Here is a 27559-nt window from a genome sequence, read left to right on the forward strand (position 1 = left end):
TACGCAGTAAAAATAATTTTAAATTATCTAACGTAACATCTTTTAAATGTGTATTAACCCAATGCAAGGCATCTATCTGCTTTTGCCTTTATCTCACTGTGAAGTCCCAATACTGAATGGACAGATGTTTATAAAATAAACCCAGCCGGCTCTACCAAGGCCTGTGTGAAGAATCAAGAAGCAGCTTAAGTATTTGCGTTACACTTTACTTTTTCAAGGGAAACAGTAGTTCAGTGAATTTAAATTGAGTAATAAGAATTCTTGGCAAAATAATAGTAGGAACCATTTAAAAGACTTAGCTGTGTGTGCACAAACCTGAGCAAGACATGCGTGAGCGCATTACCGACTATGCAACAGGCAAAGAAGCAGAGAGCGGCCGCCATGCTGCCAGCTATAAAACAGCTGATTTACCACAAACTGAATCCATATTCTCTTAAGCTTTTGGAAAACAGAGCATCCTTTAAAAAATGCTCTTGCACTATAGGTATTTTTTTAATTAAATAGTTCTATATGCTGTATACAAAACAGAAGAGCAGACTAAATGATTTTTTTCAACAATCAGTTTCAGCATTTCTGTAAACAATAAACATTGCAGTATGACTTAATGAAGTTAGCATACATATGTATATTTATATATACATATATGTGTATACCTATACATTATACATATACTTATATTCATATATTATATATGAATATATAATATACATATATTATGCATTTTTACACACTTCCTATTCTCATTCTGAGATGAAGGAATGAAATTGGCAGTGTTTTCAATAGTGTTGCATAAGCTGTTATCCTTGGAAGTAAATGGGTTTATTTCTAAATCTGATACAAAGTTTGTTCCAAATTTGACATGATGAGAAAGAAAGTGAAGGGCACTTGAAAGGAAGCAGCAAGAGCTAAAGAAGGCAGAAGAATGTTCAGCTGTTCGATTTATTTCCTCACTCCTTCACTCAATCAAAAAATATTAATGAGGGCCAGATATAAAGGCAGGCACTGGGGACTCAAAGATGAAAAGAATAAACTTGTTCTTGACTTTCACAAAAGTTAGTTGAGAAGTTCAGATAATTACACAAGATTACAATACAGGGTTACATGCGATGCCTCGAGGGGCACAAGGAGAAAAATCCAAACAAACGTGTCAAGGAAAGCTTCCAAAAATAAATAACGTCTTGAAGGAGACTTTAAAGTTAAATAAAACCTGGCTGTGAAAATGATGGGGATGGAGGGTGGGATAAGAGGGTTGGGGAGTCTCTCGTGTGTGCAGGTAGAGATGAAAGAGTATGGAACTTTCTAATAACTGAAAGAATTTCAATATGCCTAGGACTGTGGTTCTCAAAATGTGAACCCTGCACCAGAAGCCTCCAGCAACCCCTGAGAACATGTTAGAAATGCAAATTTTCAGACCCCACCTCAGACTTCCTGAATCAGAAACTCTGGGGTCTAGGGCTGGGACCCAGCATTCTGTTTTTACAAGAACTCCAAATATTTCTGATGCACACTCTAATTAGAGAGCCAGCAGCTTCATCAGAGGGTACAAGGATAGGAGTAAGGAATGATGGGGGTGATAATCTTGGTACAGGAAATACAGGCTAAGGGGCTGGATTCATAGGCAGGGGCCATACCATGCCATCCCTTACCTTGCTACTGAAGCTAAAACCTTCCTGAGTTTTTATTTTTCTTCCAGTTATTTGTAGTTTTGGAGACAGGCAAGGCAGTCAGAGCAAGCTTTCCATAATGGACTTTCCTGGAACCATTGCTAACACATCTAATTATTTCCTCACCTTCATTTTATCCACACTAAAAATAAATCCTTCCAAATATCTTTTTCATTGTCACACCTATAGCTGTCATAACTTCCAAATTCCCCAGAGACTATTTTAGCCTTAAGAATTCACCTACAGAAGGCGCTGGAACGCTGGGAATTATCAATTTAAATTCTAACACATGCTTGCTCTCTGCCAGCGTGTAAGCCTGCATATTTCTCCTTGACAGTTCATATTTGGTCTCTGGACTTTCAAGACACAGTGAATTATGACCTGCTCACCAGAGCCTCTTGAGAAAACTGGAGCTGAGCCACCCCATGCCAAACCTTCAGCGAAAATTGGTCAGTCCTGGATATTGAAAAAGTCGTGGAAATTAAGTTGTCTGGGAAACTTCATGAATCTAGATATCATAGAGGTAAAGGTGATATGTTAGCAAAGCAAAGTTAGACGCCAAGACTAATGTGCCACACAAATGTGTCACTGACTCGTCCCAGGCTAGGTTACTTGGTTGTTTGTTCTAATTGGTAAAGGAAAATGATACATTCAGGTAGGCAACATAGGACTTGGTATCTTGCCTTATGAGGATTTCTCCACTCCAGACCAGTCTGGATCAGCGTCTAAGCTCTGCTACTCCCTAGGTATTAGTACCTAAGGAGGGCAATTTAGTCTGTTTAAGCTTTAGTTTTCTCATCAGGAAACTAGAAATGTATTCATTTGTTTGTACACTGATTCATTCAGCAAATATCTGTGAGAACCCATTCTGTATTCTTTACTAAGTACTATTCTACGTGCTAGGGATACAACAGAAACAGACCGAGATCCCTGCTGTTCCACAGCTTACATTCTAGAGAGGAGAGAGACAATAAACAGGCAATAAGTAAGATATTTAGAATGTCAGGTGATGCAGAGCTAAGGTGTGTTGCCTCAATCTCCCCTTCAGGACCCAGGCATGTATCCCTTCAGTTCATGGGAACGCTGCTTGCTGAAGACTCACAGCTGAATTCCTTTCCCAACATTGCCTCTGTCCAAAAGAGGTTGAATGCCCCAGAGACATCTCCTCTCCCCAGGGGCAGTCAGAATTCAAGACGGATCAATGAGAGGCACAAAGATTAGTCCCATCACTTCAATTCAGGACAACTGTGAAGGGCCAAGTCGGCTCCAGAACTCCCTGAGGTCGGCTGAGGTGTTTGTAGCCACCACATCGCAGTTCAGCTACTCCATTTTCCCATTTCTGCTTCCCTCACTGCCCCATGTGTCCGTACTGAGGTCACTCTTCAGTAAACCTATAGCATGCAGAGCCCCACTGCAGAGTCTGCATCCCAGGAAACTCCATCTAAGACGGATGATGAGAAGTGCTCTGAAGGAAAGTAAAGCTGAGGGGAGGTTAGGGAGTGCCTCCCTCCTCCTGTGGTCGTGAAATGTTAACTCTCACTATAATCCTAATTTGGGGGACTCCCCTGGTGGCTCAGTGGTTAAGAATCCACCTGCCAGTGCAGGGGACATGGGTTCGATCCCTGGTCCGGGAAGATCCCACATGCTGCAGAGCAAATAAATCCCGTGCGCCACAACTGCTGAGCCCGTGAGCCACCACTACTGAAGCCCGCATGCCTAGAGCCTGCTCTCTGCAACAGGAGAAGCCACCGCAATGAGAAGCCCGCGCACCGCAACGAAGAGTAACCCCCGTTCGCCGCAACTAGAGAGAGCTTGTGAACAGCAACGAAGACCCAACGTAGCCAGAAATAAATAAAATTTATAATCCTTCATAGAGAAGGGCCTTGCCCTTGGTCTTGAAGAAGAGGAAAGATATAAAGAACAAGCATAAAGGAAAGCATAAAGAACAAGGAAATTTTTTATGATAGCAACTGATTCGAGCAATTCAATTTGGCAGATATTTCACAAATAGACAACTAAAGAAGCAGTAAAGAAGGATTTTGGTTAAACGCTTAAGCTTTTCCCCACACTCACTGCTGAGGGCCCAGGTTCAAACCCTGGTCAGGGAACTAAAGTTCCACAAGCCACGGGGCACGGCCAAAATTTTTTAAAATTTTTTTAATTAATCAATTTTTTTAAAAAGAGCTCAAGCTTTGTATTGAACCCTGGACTTAGATCTTTATCACTTTCTATATATCAGACCTTGGGCAAGTCAGTTAACCTCCCTGTGCCTCAGTTTCTACATCTGGAAAATGGAGAAAATACCACCTACTTTCTAGTGTTGTTCTGAGTATGCAGTGACTCAGTGTGTGTACTTAGCAGACTATCTAGCACTCATGTGGTTAGAGCTCAGTAAGTATTGGTTATTAATACTGATTTTATTGGTATTAATTTTCAACTCTAACATTCCATTCTAGCAAATTCAAAACTGTATTTAAAAAACAAAACAAGGACTTCCCTGGTGGTCCAGTGGTTAAGACGCCACACTTCCACTGCAGGGGGAGCATGGGTTCGATCCCTGGTCAGGGAAGTTCCATGTGCCACACAGTGCAGCCAAAAAGAAAAAAGAACATTCATTCATTCAAAAAATGAAACAAAACATTATTCTTTATTATCTTCTTGCATGTAGACATTTTACAATGGCAATCAAGTCATTCTCTGATTTCTCCCTCTGACATTTATTTTTCATGCCCATTAGCTAACCCTTGAGACTAGTTGGCTAGTCTTAGTGTTAGCTTTTGTTTAATTTTTATAGGTGACATATAAGCATGAGTGAGATTCCCCAAGATGAGCTGACTTTCCAGGGGTTACGCACTGAAGAACTGGATTCAGCCAAGGAAGCTCCACACTTGAACTTGTGAGATACCGGATCTCAGCCAGCATAGGAGGCAAGTCAGGGAGCCTCCATCAGTTCCATTCCAACAACATTATCTTGTGGACCGAGAACCACTGTCTCTCCTGTTCCAATGGTAATCAAATTATTTATGGGTTGGGCCACCTTTCTTTTAAATACTTAAATTACAAAAAGTCTTAATGCCAACAGACAGTATAGCATAATGGTTAGGTCAAACTCTAGAACTAGACTATCTGTAATTAAATCTGGTTCTGCCACTTCTCTCTGCATAACCATGGACAGGTTACTTAACCTCTCTGTGCCATAGTTTCTCCAATTATAAACTGAAGCTAATAATACTACTGTCTCATATGATTGTTTTGAAGATGAAATAGGTTGATACATGTGAAGTGTTTAGAACTGTGGATTACATACATAAGCACTTTAAAAGTGTTAGTTATTATAATAATTACTACCCTTCCTCTGAGGGGGACTCCTTCACTGAGTCCAATATGAATTTTTGAATGAGCCTGTGCTGTGAATCAGCTGCCACTCATCTCCAAAAAAAAAAAAAAAAAAAAAAAGAAAGAAAAAAAATTATAAGGAAGAAAAATAATGTAATTCTGGCAAGAAACCTCGCTTAGGTTACCCTCTGTGGAATCCTCTTCAGTTTTCAAATAGAAATGACATGATTTATGTACCCATAGCCAACTACCCCAGTATAAACTTTTAAAATTAAATAAATAACTGAACAACCGATTTCCTTGCAAAAGAATAAGCAACCCACAGAAAATCACATTTATCTTTATATTGAAAACTATATTTTGACTCAGAATAGGTATTAGTTATGCTATTACTTCTATAAGTAATAAGCATAGAATATCCTATTTGAGGAAGGATTTTACTTTTTCAAATTATGGAATAGATGCAGGTTTGAGAATTTTTGAACTTTTATAAAATCACATTTTTACTTGCATAATGACTGGAAAGAGGGATACTCCATTCTTTTCCAAATAAACCTGTGTTGCCTGGCAGACAGAGCACCAAGTGGAAACATACCAAGGAGGCTTAGGGTTATATAATTGCCCTTAGCACATTCTTTCTTCTGTCATTTTCTGTACTGCAACTCAAAATGCCTTTTGAATCCTTCTAAATTGTTGACAGCTAATTTCTGTCCATTAGAAACCCACTTCTCACTGTTTGTATTTATCTGTCTTAGGAGCTGCATCTTTTTATAACTAGCTAGATGTATTTTTGTCATTTTCCCTCTCTCTTCTCGCTTAACTGTCCACTGTGCTGATAGATTTCAAATTGTATTAAACGTAAACATGCAGTTAAGATACCCAGTTAACACTCATGGTGATTTTTTTTTAAGTTATGTACCTTTACAATTGCTATTTACTTGAATTCAGCAATAGTTTTTTGGATTATAAAAATATATCATTCATGATTAGACTCTACCCTACCCTTGAGATTATTAATAGAAGCAGGCAATATAAATTTAACAAGTTTTTATTTAAAAAACAAACTTCACGTGAAACTGTCTCTGTCACCATTTTCCCCAGTGTTCTTACTGCTTAAGATAAATACTTTAGTATTTACAGAAAATGAAAGCCACAAGTGAGTAAATAGGAAGTTGATAGGGTAATACTATCTTTGCATTGATCTGTGACATCCAGAGACCTCTAAGTCCTTAGAACTTGCATACATAAGGAGAGAAGGGGCATCTTACTTAGTCCATGACTGGGAAGATATTTGAGGGAGTCTCATATGCAACCTTAGCTTCAGACTTCCAATAGCTTATACTGTGGAAATTGGGGGATTAGGACAGGTGAAGAATGCCAGAACTCAGTATGTAAAACAAAAGCAATGAGAAGAATACTTTCTGTCAATCTTCAGAAGAGAAGCGATGTAGAAAAACTCACTTGGGCTTCCCTGGTGGTGCAGTGGTTAAGAATCCGCCTGCCAACGCCGGGGACATGGGTTCGAGCCCTGGTCCGGGAAGATCCCACATGCTGCAGAACAGCTAAGCCTGTATGCCGCAACTACTGAAGCCTGTGCGCCTGAAGTCCGTGCTCTGCAACAAGAGAAGCCACCGCAATGAGAAACCCGCGCACCACAACGAAGAGTAGCCCCCGCTTGCCGCAACTAGAGAAATCCTGAGTGCAGCAACGAAGACCCAACGCAGCCAAAAATAAATGCATAAATAATAAATAAAAGAACTAAAAACATTTTTTTTAAAAGACTTACATTTAAAAAAAAAAAGAAAGAGCTTCCCTGGTGGCGCAGTGGTTGAGAGTCCGCCTGCCGATGCAGGGGACACGGGTTCGTGCCCCGGTCTGGGAAGATCCCACGTGCAGTGGAGCGGCTGGGCCCATGAGCCATGACCGCTGAGCCTGCGCGTCCAGAGCCCGTGCTCCGCAACGGGAGAGGCCACAACACTGAGAGGCCCGCGTACCGGAAAAAAAAAAAAAAAAAGAAAAACTCACTTGAGTTTTTATATGAGCACCTCCATTGCCGGGGGGAAAAAGTACTTAACACATGAATCAGTCAATCTAGTAAGTATATGGAATTTAGAAATTCTTCTCATGTGTTTTAAAGGGGATAGAAGTGACCTCTGTTACACCTTTTGTTAATCATCTAGAATTACTCAATCAAGAATATTGTTTAACAGAACACACCCAAGCATATATATAACTAATCTAAATCATTAGTATCAATTATTAGAGTTAAGAGAGAATTATAGTTATAGTCACATTTCATGTTTTAGGGAGAAAACTGAATGCTTGCTGAATGCTTTTCCCACATATATGCTAACGTATCTAAATTGCCCTTAATTTTTATGGGGATGCTTTCTCAGAAAGCTTGATTAACTAAACAGAGAATTGTTGATTCTTTCACTTGCAGTTCTCTTCTCCCTAAAAACATTCCAGGCAGTTTAAGACACATGTAAAAAATGTTTCATAACTTAGAACTAGAAGTAGAAAATTAGATCCATAAAAACAAGAAGGAACAAAGTCTTGTTTTGATAATTATTACTAGAGATGCATGTGTGCACCATCTCTGCCTCTGAGATTTCTGGCAACAGCCAGAGAATAGAGAAGTGATCACGCTCTTATAATATGAAGCACAAATGCTATAGGAAATATGTATGGAGGGCATTGAGGATAATGGCCTCAAGCAGAGCTTTTTCACCAAATGAAGAAGTTTGTTTCATGTGGTATTTTCTGACCACAACCTTTGACAGAAGACCTGACGGAGGTAAAGTGTCACTGATTGAAGGTGGTTTTTCCATGGTGGTATACCATGAGCTAAGTTAAGGAAACAGAGATACCAGAATATCCCAGAGAGGACTACAGTGGAAACATGGGGAGTAAACCTAGGCTTCAAAAAGGACTGAAACAAGAAATCGGAAGACTCTTGAAATGAAAGCAGCCAGTCTTTTTCTTGTTCTACACAGCCACTCATCTCTGTTTCTCTCTCGAAAGACTATTTTTCCCTGAATCTGTGTTCATTTAGGAAAGGATATCTATCTGCCCCATGACTTGCAAACTCACATTTCTGCTTCATTTCAATCATGGATCAAAATTGCTAAACACTGTGAATCCTAATCCCAAATTCCTGGAAGAGAGACTGTGAGTGGCCCAGTTTGAGTCAGATCTCCATCCCTAATCCAATCCCTGTCTGGGAGCCAGAGACAGAGAGAACAGTCTTCCAAAGCCCTACCCTGGGGTAGAGGCAGTTTTCAGAGACAGGGCTGAACAGATATCCTAAGAGATGCTTACTAAGAATTTTAAGGTTAGTCTTTAATGAGTGCTTAGAATGTGAATTCTCTATTTTTGTATTGAGGGATGGTGCAAGTGCCTTAAAAATAAGATGAAGAAGATGCAGAAATCTTTCTGCTATTAAAGCCAAGATGCCCAACCAATATTTTTGCTCATGCAAAAATAAAATCTCCCCACATTTGCACTGAAACGGGCTGCAGGCAAAGCAAAGATTGTCCTTTGGAAGCAGATTTGGATCTGCTCCCACAATTAAACGTACTCTCAGTCGAAAGCCTGGAGTTCCACACCACAGGATACTGTGGAAAAAAAAGATTATTCTGGCCTGGAAATTTTTCAAAGCAAGTGTTCCAAGTCATCAAAAAGAAGCCCAAGGAGGACTGCTCCCATGGAAAAAGTTATATATTCAGCTGCACAGTTCTGCAGCATGCTTTCCAGGATAAGCCATAGAAGAAGTATGTTGTACAAAATGGAACAGGTTGTCTAGTTTGTAGAGTTTTGATCAACTGCCTTTTGTCTGCCAAAGAAAATGATTTTAGTTTTGATAAAGTTGATGATTATACAATTCTTTCTGAAGCAGTAGAATGGCTGAATTGTTTGTATCCAGAAATCAGTTCTAGTTGTTGAAAATGAAACCCATATCATCAACATATAGGAAGAGGTTTATCTTTCTGTCTACCAAGATGGCACATATGCAGTTTGTCTACAATCGGTATCAAATTGTGAAGATATTGGTTTAAAAGGTGAATAGATAAAACACAATGCCTGTTTATATTACATGAAATTGTGAATGGGTATGTCAGGAATATTTTCCCCGTTAGTTCACCATTCTTTTAGAGTGGCGTTTACTCTCATTTTTTTGGAATCATAATACTAAACCTCAGTTTTAAGTTAACTTGATCCTCTAGACAATGAATTAAAAATTTAGTGGAAGATATATATGCAAAGCAAACAGCCTTATTTTCTTGAAAATAATAACATTAAATAGTAGAGTAATACTGTGCCCAAAACCCTCTTGCTTCTAATACAAAATATTTAACTTGGAGACCTCACTCATCGTTTAAGGGAAAGCAATTAACATAAATAATTGAGGGACTCTGAGAAAATTGAATCGAGCCATAGTTTTGTAGGACTATAGGTTGGCCCTTTTTAAAATAGGGTTGATTCTCCTTGAACCTTTCCAGAACCAATTATAGTGATTGGTTAAAGGTTGAGGTAAATAGTTTGGTGTTATTCAGAACAAGCTTCAAACAGTTTCAAACAATGATCCAAAAACTTGCCCTACAACTTATTTGCTTTCAGGGGATGATCAAATGAGTTCTGGCTTAAGGGGTAACAGGTCCCTGTTAGATGTCTGGGATCTAAATTACTTGGGACACCGTGCTTGGGTCCATAAAACAGAGAAATTACACTCCCACCCCAACATTGCTGGTTTCTGTGCTTTCACAAATACTTCTACTGAAGCCATATAAGGGACAACTGTAGCCTCAAATCTGCTTTATCATTAACTGAGAAAATTAACTAAAGGTCTTCCACAGGAATTTGTTTAGCTCCAGATTTGGTAGTAATGAGTTTATAATTAGATGGGTTTAAATTGGGCAGATTCTTCCACAATCTGATTTTAACATGCTGTCACGCTAAACTTGCCAGAAATGTCAGTTCATTTGTTTTTATTTTGGGTTTGTTTGTTTTTACATCCATGCAATTTTTATTAAATCAGTGCATGAGATCCACTAAATATACGCTAGACAGGACTGATTTCCCCCTGAATCTGTCTATTAAAGGAAAAAAAAAAGGAATCTCTTCAGGCAGAGCATTTGATATTCTTTGTATAACAAAGGTCAGTAACCACCCCCCATCCCATTTCACCTTATCCTTCCTATCCTATCCATCTCATTGTGGGGACAAACATACTCAGGAGGCTGTGTTCAACATTAAACTTTTTTAAAAAAAAATAGTAAATGGAGATAGAAAACATCCAGCTCAAGCAACATAATAAACAATGAGAAATTATTAGTACCTAGTTTGGAAATATAAAGACCCACTTACCCTCCCATCCCCTCATATTAGGATATGCATGTGGAAAAATACAACCAAATTCTTTCCCCTTTGGTTCATTATATTAAATAGGACTATCAGTTTCAAGTAACAAAACCCCAACTGGCTTAATAAAAAGTGGGACTTTATTGCTTTCTGTAACCAAAGTCAAGGAGTAGCATGAGATTCAGGCCAAATCCAGGCTCTCCAACTATGTTCTCAATACTTTCTTGGTCTCAGTTCTGCTTTCTTCTCTGTTGGATTTATCTTCAGGCAAGTCCTTCCCATATATATACATGAGTTTATATCTCCAGTAAAAATGGCAATTCTGATGAAACTCACATCTCCATCAACTCTACCTCTGAACCTGAGTATGAATGGTAGCCTGAGAAAAACATAAGCGTGATGTCCATTTAAATTGTCATGATCCATCCCTTTTCTCTCTCTCTCCAACCTCCTATTCAGCCTCTTGATCTGTGTCTCAGACATCACAAAGTACACAGAAACAGCAACTCAAGATGGTGAGCTATTTTGTGTCTCCGTATATATGAGGTCATTTCTTCAAACTAGAATGTCCCAATATCTACTCATCACCTTGGTGACTTGCAAATTTATTCTAATCATTCTAGGTTTAGCTTAGGAATCACCTCCTTTATAAACCTTCCTTCACTTCCTCCCATCAAGGTTATTACTCTCCTACTCTTCCCTCATTACCTTCACATGTACCTCCATTTTAGCAACAATTTTATTATATTACAATTAAGGCTTACATCTGTAACCCCTTTGCTAAAGAGAAACTACTATGAAAACAGGAAAATATGCTTTAGTTTTCTTTGTCTCCCCAATCCTTATATCATAGTGTTTAGCACATTCTAAATGATTAATATTTTTGTTGGGGTTTTTTTTGGAATTGTAAATAGTTTTATTTGTATAAACTAATACTTGATATATTTAATTAAAATTTAAAAATTAAAGTTGTTTCAGGTTTATTTAAATGTTTTATTAAATATTTAAAGTATATTTTAATTTTTTTACTTTTTTTACATCTTTATTGGAGTATAATTGCTTTACTATGGTGTGTTAGTTTCTGCTTTATAACAAAGTGAATCAGTTATACATATACATGTGTTCCCATACTCTTCCCTCTTGCATCTCCCTCCCTCCCACCCTCCCTATTCCATCCCTCCAGGCGGTCACAAAGCACTGAGCTGATCTCCCTGTGCTATGTGGCTGCTTCCCACTAGCTATCTACCTTACGTTTGGTAGTGTATATATGTCCATGCCTCTCTCTTGCTTTGTCACAGCTCACCCTTCCCGCTCCCCATATCCTCAAGTCCATTCTCTAGTAGGTCTGTGTCTTTATTCCTGTCTTGCCCCTAGGTTCTTCATGACCTTTTTTTTTTTTCTTAGATTCCATATATATGTGTTAGCATACGGTATTTGTCTTTCTCTTTCTGACTTACTTCACTCTGTATGACAGACTCTAGGTCTATCCACCTCATTACAAATAGCTCAATTTCATTTCTTTTTATGGCTGAGTAATATTCCATTGTATATATGTGCCACATTTTGTTGTTTTTGAATGAATAATGTGTCAGTGAAGAGGATTTCCTCAAGAAAATCTGTACAACTTTTTCTAAGGAATCAATCTGTTTCTTATCAGGATTTTTTCTTTAAATATTTTTATGAAAAACAGATCCTAAATAAATCCTTTATTTTTTAAGCCTATGAAATTTGTGATCTCTATACATTTAATTACAAACCTACTTAACCTCAAACCACACTAACCTTTATATTAAAAGCTATAACCTCAAGTGCATATATATGCCTACCAATATGTAAATATCTACTATTATTATTAGGATACTTGCTGAATAGTGTTTGAAATTGAACATAATAGGTTCCAGATCAGTATTCCAGAGAATCTGTGAAATTTGTAAGGAAATTCTGTTGTACACTGGATCTTTAAAGAAAATGATGAAATATGTACTTTGGCAACATGAGTATTTCAATTGCAAAAAAAAAAAATGTTATCAAAGATCTATCTCAACTGCCAGTAACTATATGAAATATAGATAATTACAAATTAAACTCGTGACATTTAGAATGTTAACAGTAGTTCCAGGTGTTTAAATGCCTCAATCTCTTTTCTTTCTTCTTTGATATTTGTCACATGAAGCCTACCTGTAGCAAGGCATGTTGACCATTTATTAATGCAGACAAAAATCTCTTTAAAAAAAGAAAAAGACAAGTGTTTCATCTTGCTGCATTACCTGCCTCTGCTTCTGCCTCTCCATCAGGTTGTACCACATTCACATTTTCCAATTATCCCTGTGTCATTTGGCATTTTTATCTGACAAGTAAATTAAGGTCATCAAGAAGAGTGAATCTTGAAGTCTTCTGTGTCCCAATGTAGCCACAGTTTGAAGTACTGAACTGAATTGTTTCTGGAGAAATGACAGAGCAGTGGAGGAAAGCACGCATGTGAAATAATTTTCTGAAAAAGTGTAATCCCAGCTAAGGGTCTTTACTTCAACAGAAATGATTCATGAGGTTTGTTTCCATCCAGCTGAGAAGAGAATTCAGTAACTGGCTTCCTAGAGTGTATCAGAGAGTTTCTTGCTATTTTCTCTCTCTCTATCTCACTATCTCTCTCTCCCTCTCTCTCGTATACCAGTCTTAGGGGTATTTTTCCTTTTGGTAGATGGCGCCAAATGTTGAATGAATATAAAAGGAACATCTTAGTACAATCTCAGGCAATACCTCTTCCTCTAAATAGCTACTTCATTCAAACCCTAGGCTGGGATATTTGAATAAAGAAGTTTATTCACACTATTTTCTATTAATTTATCTTTGAACATATTAAATGCCAAAATACAAAAGTGTAGGGGAATTTTTTGTGTCACTAGAACATTTTTAAGCATTAATATTACCAAACAAATCATACATGAAAACTTTTTATAGTCAGCGATGTTTAATCCTTACATCTAGAATGTGTTCTTTATCTCTTCTTCATGAAAATATGCATTTATTAATCCCTATACTGTGTAAGGCACTCTGCTAATCCCATGTGATACAGAAAGGAGAATGATATTATTTCTGCCCTCAAGAAGCTTATGACGTAGTTGAAATGGGCCAAAAAATGGAAATCTTCAGAAATTGAATCATTTTTGATAGTTGAAGTTTTCAGACAGAGGTTTGGTCTTTAAAGTATATTTTTATAATTTTTAAATATTTTGAATATTTTAATGCATCCACAAACTCCTGTCCTTTTATATAAAATATCTTGAACATATCTCAGCATTTTTTAATGGACCTTGAATGATCGTGTTAATGTATTGAGTTCTAACATAGTGAGTCCTTTGGTGCTCCTTGAATTTTATAGGGCTATTTGATCCTCAACTCCTGCCTCCAGAGTAGTATATATTTTGGAATTTTATGTCAGATTTTCAGTTTTCCCAGTTGTTCTTTCAGTCAGCCTAGCAGTGTGCACTTCCATTCAATTCCCTCTCTTCAGGTATCTGCTTTGTGAACTTGGAAATCAATAAACATGTCTGAAGTAAGAGTGTGAGGCACTGAAGCTGCTTTATGAGTAAACTCTGCGTTCATTAGTATGTGAACATCTGTCAGATGTTTCTTCAGAGGCTCTTTACGTCTGTCTTGTTTGCCACTGCTCCACCGCATTCCATATAATTGAACTTGCCATCTAGCTGAATTCAAATACATGTGATAAGATGAGTATCTGAACTAAGAAAATAGCTGTGGGGATAGGAGGGAATGGGAATGAATTAAGAAATACTTTAAAATATAGGAATGACAGGATTGATGATCTGCCTGCATTATGTGAGGGCTGAGTCCAAAGTTTCAGTCTTGGACATCTCTAAGAATGGTATACTTACTGCGATGGGAGGATTTTACTCTCTAGGCAATAGAAAAGTCTGAGGTTTTTTTGTTTTTTGTGTTTTTTTAAATTTTAAAATCATTTTATTTGCTGAGTATTTTTAAGTATTATTTTGAAGTATAATTATCTGGCCACATAATGTGGGTTGGATTAGGAAGAGACACTGTGGAAAGGCAGTCTAATAGAAAATTATAAAAGTAGCTTAATCACGTGAGGCTGAAGCCTTAGAGGCAGTACCAGTGGTAATAAAAACAAAATAACACAAGACATAATAATAATTTGACTTTGGACCTGGAGTTATAGGGAAAGGTAAAATCAAAGATGACCTCATGCTTCAAGTCCAGGTGGCCAAGAGAATAACACCATCTACAAAATCACAAGATTATCTTCATCTAGGAGAACTATTTGTTCAGTTTTCATTGCTATCTCACACTCCTATGTCTACATGACCATACAGTGGTGAGATTTTACAGACTCATTGTCTCCATTGTATATTGCTACGTCTTTATATATATATGCCTCATTGCATAAGGTTAAACCAATCCTGACTGCAATGTATACCCTGAGAGGGGAATTTTTTTCCTGAAAAAAATAATGCTAAGGATTTCCTGAATCGATCGTCAACAAACCTTAAGGTTAATTTAATGGGTGCTCTCCATACATTACTTTGTTGAGATTTCTGCTGTGTTTAAAAAAATCATTTGGTAAAGTGTTGAGATAATAGTATTTGAAATTTTGACATTTCATCTAAAATTGGGAGTCATAAATAAAACATGTGAATATGAAACAAATTTATTTCACTGGGCAACATTTTGAGAAATGCTTTATTCAAAAAAATCATGTAAATGTTGTCTTCCGTAACTTTAAAAAGATGTTAAAACAGAAAAGAGTTAACTTTAAAAAGCTATTGCATAGAAAATGACACAGAATACAAATAACAGATTTTACTTTGAAATGTAAATATAAACTAGAATAATCTTGATTACAGTGAGACAAAATCATATGCCTCCATAGAAGAAAATTCTTTGGTTAAAAATAGCCAAATTGCTTTTCCCTCATACTTTCCTTAAGACATGAAATCAATTTTTTTTAAGTATTTGGATTCCAAGTAAAGAGCTTCACTTTTTTCTCTTTAAATAGCAATATCTAAAGCAAACCTCACTTAATAATGTCATCCTGACTTATGCCAGGCATTGGGTAGGTACTAAGTCCTTGCTCAGTAAGAAATTTGCAACTCTTTTGGGGTAATTTCTTCCTCTTAAGGAAGTATGCTTCTTTCCAAACCATAGAATGAAATATATCATTTTAATATACTTATCTTTTTCTAAGACTACAACCTCATTCCATTAAGCAAAGGAACATTCCCAATCACCTAGTCACAATTGAATTTTATTTCTTACCATAGATTATTGTGTTTCTTATTGTGTTACCTCTGAAGGACAGGTTTGCTCTGTATACACATTTCTCCTACAAAACTAATTAGAAATAAGCAAGCTTCTTCTCAGGATTGAAAACATGAATAGGTGGTACTATAGAAAAGTTTTCACAACACAGGAATTTGTAGCTATACTTATTTTTATGGAATCCACTTGGTAGATGATTTTATGGTTTATTTGTCGAAGTGTCTGTTTACATTAATCAAGTCTTTGAGACCTCTAAACAAGGAACAACTCCTCACTGTCTCCCTCCTCCTATTCCTTTTCCTTCCCCTCCTCCTCCTTCTTCCAACACATCATATTTCCAAACTCCCACTCTGCTGACTCACCGTCAAAGGCTGTTTATTCTCTTCCAGAGCACCTTACAGTTTCTCTTTTGTAACAGTTCGTAGACTCGTAATTATTTGCTCATTGTTTATCTTCCCCACTGGACGGTAAATCCAGGAGGACAGTCTTTATTGTTTACCACTGTATCCCTAGAGTCCGTCTCAGTGCCTGCCATGTAATAGGTGCTCAATAAACATTTATTGAATGAACTAATAAATTCTTAACCTTGGATTCACATTTATAAACTTAATCTACTCAACCTGATCAAATGTAGAAGTCTGTTCTTTCTAGTAGTCCCTGCCTTCCAGGAAGCATTATCTTCAATAATACAGAATAATTAGAGTCCTCTGATTAAAATAGTGTTGGATAGACTTACTTCATATACATAACGTTACTACCTTCAAGGTAAATCTCTACATATCAAGTGGAAGGCAAGAATATGGATTACCCTAGGTTAATCTGACCTGTTTTATACGGGAATCATCCAATGCACACAATCATTCAAACCATTCACACAAACAAATATTTATTGAGCTTCTACCATGTATCAAACTCTGTAGGTCAAATACTGTATTAGTTTCCTAGGGTTACCATAACAAATTACCACACATAGTGGCTTAAAACACCAAATTCGTTCTCTCACAGTTATGGAAGCCAGAAGCAGAAGCATACTCTCCCCTAAGACTCTAGGAGAGAAGCCTTCCTTGCCTCTCCCACTGTCTGGTGGCTCCAGGCATTCCTTGGCTTGTGGCTGCATAACTCTAGTCTTTGTCTCTGGCCTTCTCCTCTTTATTTTCTCTTCTCCTGTCTCTTATAAGGACACTTTTCATGGATTTGGGCCCACCCAGTTGATCCAGGATGATTGAGGTCCTCAGTTACACCTACAAATTCCTTTTGGGGGAGGGGGAGGAGGAAAGGGTGTCTTCATTCAACATATTATAGATACTATAGTGAATAAAGTCCCTGCAATAGAATTTGCAATCTAATAGAAAGATTACCAGAAAAAGGTAATTTCAATAAAACATGATAGAAATTTATGGATAAAAGTAGTACAAGGGTCTATGGGAACATATATCTAGGGACCTAACAAAATCTAAACAACCAGAAAATGATGTGATGTTCATGTAGGAGGATTGATTAGGAATTGACCATGAAAGTCCAGCGCATTGAAGGAACTGGCAGAAATTTAGCACGGTTAGAGAATGATGAGAGATGAATCTGGAGATATATGCTAGAGCCATTTGTAGAGAGCCTTGTTAACAAAGTTAAGGGCTTTGGACTTTATCCTGAGATAAAGTCAGAGACCTGTGTTTGGCTACATTAATACAATAGAAAGGCAGAAATTATCCCTATCCAGACCAAGAGCTGAAGCACAGGTCCTATGAATTCCTCTTATTTCCATATGGCAAATCTTGTTCTTCCCAGTATTTGATTGCAGCCTTAGTGAATAACACAATATCATAGTCAAATTGCTCTGAAGGATTGTGTTAAGAGTATTTAATTCAACATTCTCATATTTACAGACATAAAACCAAGGTCAAGCAAGGCTATGGTGGTTCTAGAACACACAGAAGAGCCCCAAGCCAGTTGTTCTGTTAGTGTAAATGGTGGTGCAAAATAGTGGCAATAGTATGAACTTGGAGATTGATAAATCAGGGTTGGGTGGCCAGCTTTCTTGTGTACAAGTCGTGTGACCTTAGGCAAGTAATATAACCACTTAAACTAGGAATAATAATAGTACCTACCTATTAAGATGTTGTGCAGATAAATTTGATAATGAATTTGAAGCACTAAGCATACTGCTAGAGGATAGTTTACTATTGAGTACATATAGCTATTGTTGATGATGATGATGAGATTCATAATGTTTTCATAATCAACCCAGCCCCATCATCCAGAGAACTTTACTATCAGTATAATAGTACATCACATTATATACTCTTATTTTCAAATGACTTATTTTCAAATATATATATATACATATATATATATATATATATATATATATAATATTCTCCACAGAGGAGTGTTTAGAATTCCTAATACAGATGTTTAAGAAACAATTATGCAGAAATATACATTTTTCAAAGTGTCACATCTTAATACTGTTATCCTATTAAAGTTTTAATTGAAGCAAAGTTCATAAATATGTAATCACAAGGGTGAAAAAGAAGATATATTAGTAGTACTGGCATTTTACTGAGCAATTATTTAAATTAAACAACACAATTTTCTATAATGAGGTAATCTGATTTTCCAAAGACACCCAATTACATAATCATCTCCACCATCTGAACTTTGAATACATGGTGTCAATAAATCACTTGCTACCTGGCTTCCATGAAGATACATGCTCTAGGTTTAAAACTCTTGAACTATATATTTTACAAATACACCAGTTGGTAAGTAAATAATGTTTTCTTTTTAAATGCTACCTCCTTTATCTTCAAAAAGTTAATGTTTTCTATAACATCTACTCCTTACAATTTGTTATTCAATAATTTTCAATGAGAAAATGTGACATTTTAAAGCACACATTAATTCCCATGGTATCAGTGTTATTTTGAAGATTAGGAAATCCAGTGAGGACCTAATAAAATGCCTTCAGTACGTTATTTATTGGATAAGATTCAACTATTTAACTCGTCTCTACCCAGATTGTGTGCTACAACTCAACACTGAAATAGATTGCCTGAAAATATCTTGATTAAATCATAGTGACCGGGATTCCCTGGTGGCGCAGTGGGTGAGAGTCCGCCTGCCGATGCAGGGGACACGGGTTCGTGCCCCGGTCCGGGAAGATCCCACATGCCGAGGAGCGGCTGGGCCCGTGAGCCATGGCCGCTGAGCCTGCGCGTCCGGAGCCTGCACTCCGCGAAGGGAGAGGCCTCAACAGTGAGAGGCCCGCGTACCGCAAAAAAAAAAAAAAGAAAAAAAATCATAGTGACTAAGGTCTAATTCCAAGGTTTAGTAAATTTCTTACTAAAACCTGAACATAAATGACTTTTGTTTTTATTTACATTTAGATTTCTTAAAAAGCCTCCTAAATGCTTAACTGGTTTCTTACTGACTCAACAATAGCATTTAAGGTTTAGATATTCTCTAGTAGATATGTCATTTTTATGAGAAAGTTATTACTCTGGCTATGATTTGCACATAGTTTACCCCGTACTTGATTCCCAGAAAAAGATCTACTTCTACGGAAAGTACCCAGGTTTAATAAATTTAAATTATTATGGTAGAGAATTAAGCAGTTTGCTTTTCAGTTATATTCTTTCTTTGATTCAGTTCGCTGCTTTCAACTGATTAATCATTTTTTATAGTAATCTAAATAAAAATCAAGCTTTATTTAAGTTAAGGGATATTGGAGGCACTGATTGATTTAATGTTTTAGAATATTGATAATTAACTGAATTATTATTGCAAGTTATAGCATAGGAAGGAGAACTGAAACTAATATGTAAAGCCTGAATTCTGGTGATAGTCATGTGTGAGCTGGATCAAGTTCTTTAACTTCACTGAGCTTCAGTTTCCTTACTTCTGTTATTAAGCAATTACCCATATGCCGTCCAATAAAATTGTATCTCATTAAAACTTCAGTAATACAGAGAAGGAAAAGTGCTAATGAATTAATTGAACTAAGATATTTTAAAAGATTCCTGGAAGGTTAGTGAAACATGCAGCCCTTGCAGTTTTGATACAGTTTTGTAAATGAGAGAAATAATATGCTGTTATCATACATAATCTATACTTTTCCTGAAACAAGGAAGCTTTTAAATGTCATTTTTTTAATGACTGCTAGTCAAACATCTAAGCAACTACTATGTATACCCTTGTGCTCTAGAGGTGGGAATTCATAACTTTGATGTTTGAATTAAGTTCTTTGAAATATAAAGAAGTTTGTTCTTAAATTGTGCAATAATAGCCTTTTCACTTTGTGAAAACAGACATCAAAACAGTCTGTAAAGCCTGGCCTGTTGGTGGATGGTCAGGCCACTCAAGATGGCTCTCCTCTTACTCTCTGTCCACCCACTGCTAGACCAGCCCATGCTTCACCTACACCCTACTCACATGACTATACAATCCTCTGCCTACATGCTTGCCACCTGTACCAGCTGCTGGTTTCCCTGGTAACTGATGAGCCAACCTGAAGTCAATTCCCCCTATAAATGGTAGCACCACCCCCACCTCTATAGTGAAGGCTGCTACTGTGTCCTGCCTGCTCTCTGCTGTCCACGATGGGGTGTCGCTCCAGGACTTACAGACTTGTAAGAATCCCTAGCCAATAAACCATCGCTGTCTCTGTCACTGTCTTCTGGCTCTTTCTTTTGTCTCTCAGCTGGGCATTTACAAGGTTTGCAGGCCTGCAGGGTGTAGCCCAACAGTTGGCAAAAGTGTTCAAGTAAATAGCTTAGCAATTATATAAACAAAATCCTTTAGTGCGTCTGCTGATTTAATTTTGCAAAACCTACTTAATCTTAAAATGAGGGGTACCAGGAATCCATCTGCTTTCTTGGTATTTATGCAAAAAAGAAGAAAGGGTTATGTGGTAGGTTATGACCTCAGTCTTCAGCCCTCATTTGGGGTTTGCATCTTGTGTGCCAAATAAAGCTCAAATGTGGTGGGATATTTTGGTATGCATTACCATATTTTCAAGCATATACTAAGTTGTAAAACAATTTGGTAGTGAAACGTCACCCAGAGATATGCTAATATCGTACCTGTGTTTCAGCTTCTGACATGGCGGCGGAACAGGGGCAGATTCTCGTGATAGCCACCGCGGCCGTGGGAGGATTCACTCTCCTTGTCATTCTTACTTTGTTCTTCTTAATCACTGGAAGGTAACTGAATTATACCAGAGTATTTCCAAGATTTGTGAATAGCCATTCTTCTTATACACTGTGTGTTCAGGGGCTTTTAAACTTAGCAAAGTATACATGTGAGAAAAAGGGGTCAAGGCAGATTCCACTCTGACAGTGAACTCTATGTGGCAATAGAACCACCATGGCAAGTTCTCTGTGTCAACAGTTCCCTGAATATGGAAGCTTTGAAAACAATGAGTGATAAAATCCTACTTAATAAGTTACGTCTGGGTTTTTCCTTTACTGCAATCAAATTATACCATTAAAGGGATTTTGCTTGGAAAAAAAAATAATTCAACAGAGAAACTGAACAATATATATAAAGTGCTTTATAAACTTAATATTATAGAAATGTTTTATTCTATCCATTAAATATTGAAAGGATCTATATTAGAACTATATTAATGGTTGTATAAATCAAGTTATTTTTCCGCCTAAGAGTAATATGGATGAAAATTTAAAATAACAATAAATTTAATGTAGCAAAAGACTTGAATCCCAACTAGCTGGTCAAAGTGCTTCATCCATCTAAACCTTAGATTTCTATTTTTACACAGTTTGCTATCACAAAGCATTAAAATGCTTTATTGATTTTTAAACATATTAGATTGTTTCCATGAGCCAGTTACTGACAATGCAGAGATGTGAATGAAGATAGTGTGTATGAAATTATTTAAAAGAATAAGTGTCATTTCTTATTGAGCCCTTGATATTTGGCCCAGACTTTTGTCAGAAATTGTGAAGTCTTCAGATCATATTTTCACTCCTACAAGGGGAAATTATTCCATCTAGATTATCAATAGTGGCACAAAATACCTTGAGAGTTTTCCTGGTACAGCAAAATATCAGTGTCATGATTTAAAACTGTAATAATAATGCCAGTGAAACAATACACATCCTTACTGACTCCAGCTAAAGTACACCAGCTCTACTGGGAAACCCTGATTATTTGATGATGCCCAGAAATTACCTTCAGAGCCAGTAGTTCAGCAACTACGAACACCCTTTGTTTTATTCATTTTTAAAACTCTTACATACCAATATTTTGTTAAAGTCATTACAGAATTATAGAGGATATGCATATATGAAAAAATATCTGAAATTTTGACAGCAGACTAGAAGTATATATCAATAAATTGACAATTACTTAGACACTTATCAAGTGTGGGTCCCTGAGGAAATGTAACTGCTACCTGTTAAGAGTGTATCAGATTTAGTTATAACAAATCCACTTTATAGGATTTATCAAGGAACAAAGAAACACGAGGATATTCTAGTGTGGTTAAGTTGAAATGGTGACTGCCTTATGAAATTAATTGTAAAAGGGGCACATTTACCCCTATGTTCACTTAAAATTTTCAGGTGTATTAATAGACATAGCATGACTCTTGCAATTAATAGTGTCTCAGAGTTCATTTTAATAGCAGTGTCATATTTATTGTCAATTTTAAAGAATGCCTCTAAGTTCATAATGGAAATTGATTCAAATTCTATTTTATTTAATAGTGATTCAACATGTAGCAAAATTGGTTCTGATTTTTAAGTTATATTTTATGTATTTGTAGAACATGAGCTAAGGCCTTATTTCCTCACAGAGTATTTCAGCAAACAGTGATTTAAATAGCACATACACATGTAGAAAAACATTTCATTAAAATATCAGAAAATACTGCCTTTACACATAAATATGACAAAAGAAGGCTTCACAGTCATTGTAGACTAAATAAAATTGGCCTAATAAACCTGAGATTTGGGCTCAACTGTTATGTTTATTTGGGATTCCTGAAGCAGAATTTGAATACCATTTTTAAAAAGATTTAATAATAAGCAAAAAACTTGAAAGTTGAAAATAATTTAGTACAATTTCCATGTTTGCCAATTTATATGACATCAGAAACTGCCTTAACATTCTACATACTGGAAGAAAACAAGTTCAATTACATAAGAGAAAACAATTCATTCTGGAGCATCTTTTAAGCACTATGCTAGGGAAGCATTCACTGGAAATTATTCTATGAAAATTGTAAGACGTATCTGAATAAATATGCAATTTGTCGTAGGATCTGTGACCAAATTCACACTGAAAGATTGGGTTGTGCACCACAGATGTGTTCTGTTTAACCATTTGGAATTAGCAACTTGATGAGCTGTCAGATAACATGGATGTTGCCGAATTTTTCATGTTGAAGAAGTCATAGGAGATAAGCACCTGCCCGTTCTTCAGAGCGTGATTCTTCCAAGAAAGCACAGAACATGCCTCCACCACATTTCCAATATTAAAAAAAAAAATGCGGTTTAGCACTGAAACTGGAAGACAGTTGTCTAAATTTCTGAGATTCTGAATCAAAAACAATTTTTCCATTGTGACTTTTAATGCATTTCATCGACTCTAGCTATTAGAGACCATGTAAGGAAAGACATGATGGTTATTGCTTGTTATTAAATATTTTCTAAGCTTCCTATCATTTGGATCAATCAATCCACTTGAGAGTATTTTATTCCTATCTGGGGCTAATTTTGATGTATTAAAAAAATCTTCTATGGAGTATTTTCATATGTTATAAATATGTTCTTAAAAGTGGTCTTTATAACTTTTGCCTATGGGTGATAAGTATTTTAATTAATATTGGTTCTTATCCTGCATAATTACTAAAATAAGATTCTGTTTACCTTTTTTAAAGATGTCAATGGTATATAAAGGCCAAAATGAAGTCAGAAGAGAAGAGAAGAAAGGACTTACAGAATGGGCATTGTAAGTAGTTCAGTGACTGTATTCCATGATTTTCTACTGTTCCAGCACTTCAAGAGTTCATTTTAAACTTGTATCCATGAATTGTGAAAGCCAAAGAAATTCAGTTCCAACCTTTCAGCATTAAGACTTTTCATCTGGTTTCTAGGTTTGCTGGTGGAAATTGCACCTGCTTCTCATTAAATGATAATACCTTTTTCCTAATTCTGCTTGCTGGAAAACACAACAGACTGAATATGCTAAAAATACAAGATGACTGATTATATCTAGTTATTTACCATTCACAATGGCTCCAAAACATTAGTTGGTTTTATTTAGTGGAGCATTAGCCATAGAAATATTAAGGAATTCTTATTCCCTCTTACAGGGACTGTCATTTAACATATAACAAATCAATTTACAATTCATTAACACTAAAAAAGAAAATCAGCTCTTTAACTCTTAGAATATGTATGAAATCCTTGAGCTGACTACAAGGTTATATTCATTTGAAGGATCTCTTCCCAAGCAAGCTATAATTACCACTATAGTTGGTTTGATAATTGCCACCATCTCCTCCCCAACACCCACCTTCACCTCCACCTCCAAATTGCAAACTACTTTGTCAAGACAGATTCTCTGGCATGAGACGCTGAATTAACAAGAAAGGGATGTTCTCTAATTAACCACAGTATAGAGATAATATGTGAGGCAAGTTGTTTAACTATTTAAACTCATCTTCTATTTCAAATTGAGCTCAAGTTATAAGGGACTTTTCGATCTATATTACCCTCCAGCTAACGGAAAGGATTTAAGTGAGGAAATTATAAGCTAGAGGGATGCTTTAGGGCTATTTTTAAGGCTCATGTGCTTTCTCAGAGAGAGGTCTGAGGACAAGCTGCATTAGAATGTTTCACCCTTACTCACCAAAGTTCAGACTCAGAAGGTCCAGGGTAGGGCTAAGGCATAAGCATTTTCAGGAAGCTCTCCTAGGTGGTTCTTTTCACAAAGAGTTTGAGGCTCACTGCCCTGGCAGAGAAGGGAGAGCCGAGACAGCTGATACCAGGCAAAGGATGAGCTGAAAGTAATGTAGAGAGAGGCAGAAACCTGGATCTAGACACTTGGACCAATGACTTAAGCTGAGCAACTCTAAGATTCACTGCAGTGAATTCAGTACTGAACTGCAAAAGAAAAAGATGCTCCTGAGGTATTTATTACCTGTTTTCCAACTAGCAGTTTAGCATAAACTAAACCAGATGGGCCCATCAAGAAGCAATGAAAATAACCTGAGGCAGCCAGGTACAATAGAAGAAAGATAACAAACAGATGTTTAAGAAGACACGAATAAGTAGTAACCAGATATTCAAAATTGAAACTAAGTTTGGGTTTTTTTTTTCCTATACTACATATATTGTAAAAAAAAAAAAAAAAAGTGATACTAACTAATCAGTTTATTCTGTAGAATGTATATCACTTTAAATTATTGAATGGTTAAATGTTAAAACCATGTATGAGTTAATAAATGGCATCTGTTACCTGTGCATGAAGTAATGTTATCAATATGATACTACTAATCATCTCATAGTAGCCTTTGAGCTTCTAGCATTCAATCTGAAATCACAACTCCTACTGTTACAAAAATATCCTGAAGAATATGAACTAGAGGTACAAATGATCTGTTCTTGTTTCCTCCAATCTAAAGTAAAATTCTTGAGTTTGAGAAGTCAAGAAAAGCATAGCATTTCAGAATCAGTCAAATCTATCGAGAAATATGATTTTCTGCAGCTCTTTTGGGAAGTACTAATCTTCTCAAATCCAGTACTAGAAGACAGGAGGCAAAAAGTAATGAAAGAAGACAACAGGCATAGAAGAACTCATGAAGCAAATTATTGCTAATAATGGGCATTTCATCACCTCCTCTAAACTCATTTTATTGCCTTTTGTTTGTTTGCTTTTGAGATATTCTTGCAAGAGCATGTTTCTAAGGAGACCTAGGCAATGCTTAATTCAGGGTGTTGTATGGTTTTCAAAATCTAAGAAGCAGCAAAACCAGATATAATTTACTCTGCCACAAATTTAGCATTGATCTTTTAATCCTTACTAATTCATATTCAGTAAAGGTTTGCTGTGTGTTTATTGCCTATAAAACTACACCTAAGGTATTTGGAAAGGTGCAAAGATGTATAAGAAATGATCTCCTGTCCTCCAGGAGCTAGCAACCTGATGTGGAAAACAGAAACCAGTGAGCAAAACAGAGGAATATCCACAGGCAGTCTGTGACTACTTTACATACTGAAGAAGTTGCAAATTAATATGCAACCAGACATCCAATTTTCTAGCCACCCCTATTCATCTTCCTACCTGCCTGTGGGCTGTGAGCACCCACCAGGGAAAGAGGAGCAGCTACAGCTGGTCAGCGACCAGATTTGGACATTTGATTCTTATCCTCCCCTCCAGGGTAGACAATGGGTCCTTTCCAGGACAATGTGCAATTTGGCCATGGAAGCAAATACAAGAATGCAGGACAGGGCCGTTTCCACAGTGTAGTGGTCCTCCCTGTCACTGTGCCATGGAGTCTGTGCTTTACTGCCTAAGAGTTTCTGGAAGGGGAGAGACCACAGGAGTAGGACATGAGTTCAGGAAAACCTAGTGCCTTAGTGTACAAAGGTCCAAGAGGGACTCTAAGGGGCTTGTTTTTTTTTTTTTTGGAGGGGGAGAAGGTTTATGCTTTGTTTCCCCCATGTCCTGAGCTAGATCAAATGTAAAATATATGGGTACTAGTGGCTAAGTGAGCTGATTAAACGTTTTACAGAAATATAATAAAAATGTGTCTTATGGAACTTGTCAGCTCACTCTCTCTGAAACCAGGTCATTTTACATCGAGAATTAGGTAAATAAAATTTTGAGTCCAAGTATTCAAAGCTTTAATGGGGTGGCAAGTGGGTGGGGGGGAGACAAAAATAGAAAAGAGAATTGAATTTAAGTAACAAGAATGCTTACATCATAAAAACAAACAACCCGATTAATAAATGGGCAGAGGAGCTAAATAGACATTTTTCTAAAGAAGGCATACAGATGGGCAATAGACACATGAAAAGATGCTCAACATCACTAATCATCAAGGAAATGAAAATCAAACCCACAATGAGGTATCACCTCACACATGTCAGAATGGTTATTATCAAAGAGACAACAAAGAACAAGTGTTGGCAAGGACGTGGAGAAGAGGAAACCCTCATGCACTGTTGGCAGGAATGTAAATTGGTACAGCCACTTTGAAAAACAGTATGGAGGTTCCTCAAAAAAGTAAAAGTAGAACTACTATGCAATCCAACAATTCCAATTCTGGATATTTTCCTGAAGAAAACAAAAACACATATATGTATGCATATGGCTGATTCACTTTGTTGTACAGCAGAAACTAACACAACATTGTAAAGCAATTATCCGATAGAAAGAGGTACAAACTTCCAGTTATTAAATAAGTCATGGATATGTAATGTAAAGTACAGGGAACATAGTCAATAAAATTTTAAAAGCTTTGTATGGTGGCAGGTGGTAACTAGACTTATCGTGGTGATCATTTTGTAATGTATAAAAATACCGAATCACTATGTTGTACACCTGAAACTAACATAATATTGTGAGTCATTTATAGTTCAGTTAAAAAAAAGAATGACTACTTTAGTACGTCACTCCTCATTTCAAATATTCACAAGATGTTTGATTACTAGAATACCCTTGAACTAATTCAGTCTTTTATTTTGTTGCAGTACACTTCCCAGGAATTAAAACTTACATAGATCCAGATACATATGAAGACCCATCCCTAGCAGTCCATGAATTTGCAAAGGAGATCGATCCCTCAAGAATACGCATTGAGAGAGTCATTGGGGCAGGTAAACATAAAGTCTACGCTTTTGAAGTTACGATTCCTTAATGGTTTTGTA

General features: G+C 36.7%; 1 protein-coding gene across 4 annotated transcripts in view; it reads left to right on the forward strand.

The window, feature by feature from the left end:
- The window catches only part of EPHA6 (EPH receptor A6), a gene marked incomplete at its 5' end in the record, with an annotated part of 855070 nt that overhangs the window by 562358 nt on the left and 265153 nt on the right, over positions 1-27559 (forward strand). For all 4 annotated transcript variants that reach the window (XM_082840129.1, XM_082840131.1, XM_082840130.1 and 1 more), the window contains 3 exons: positions 20752-20860; positions 23563-23633; positions 27383-27508. In XM_082840129.1, the coding sequence (XP_082696255.1) occupies positions 20752-20860; positions 23563-23633; positions 27383-27508 (306 nt within the window). The remainder of the gene's footprint in view (positions 1-20751; positions 20861-23562; positions 23634-27382; positions 27509-27559) is intronic.

Source organism: Leucopleurus acutus (genome assembly GCF_964270905.1).
Source record: "Leucopleurus acutus genome assembly, chromosome: 5".
Taxonomy (NCBI): domain Eukaryota; kingdom Metazoa; phylum Chordata; class Mammalia; order Artiodactyla; family Delphinidae; genus Leucopleurus; species Leucopleurus acutus.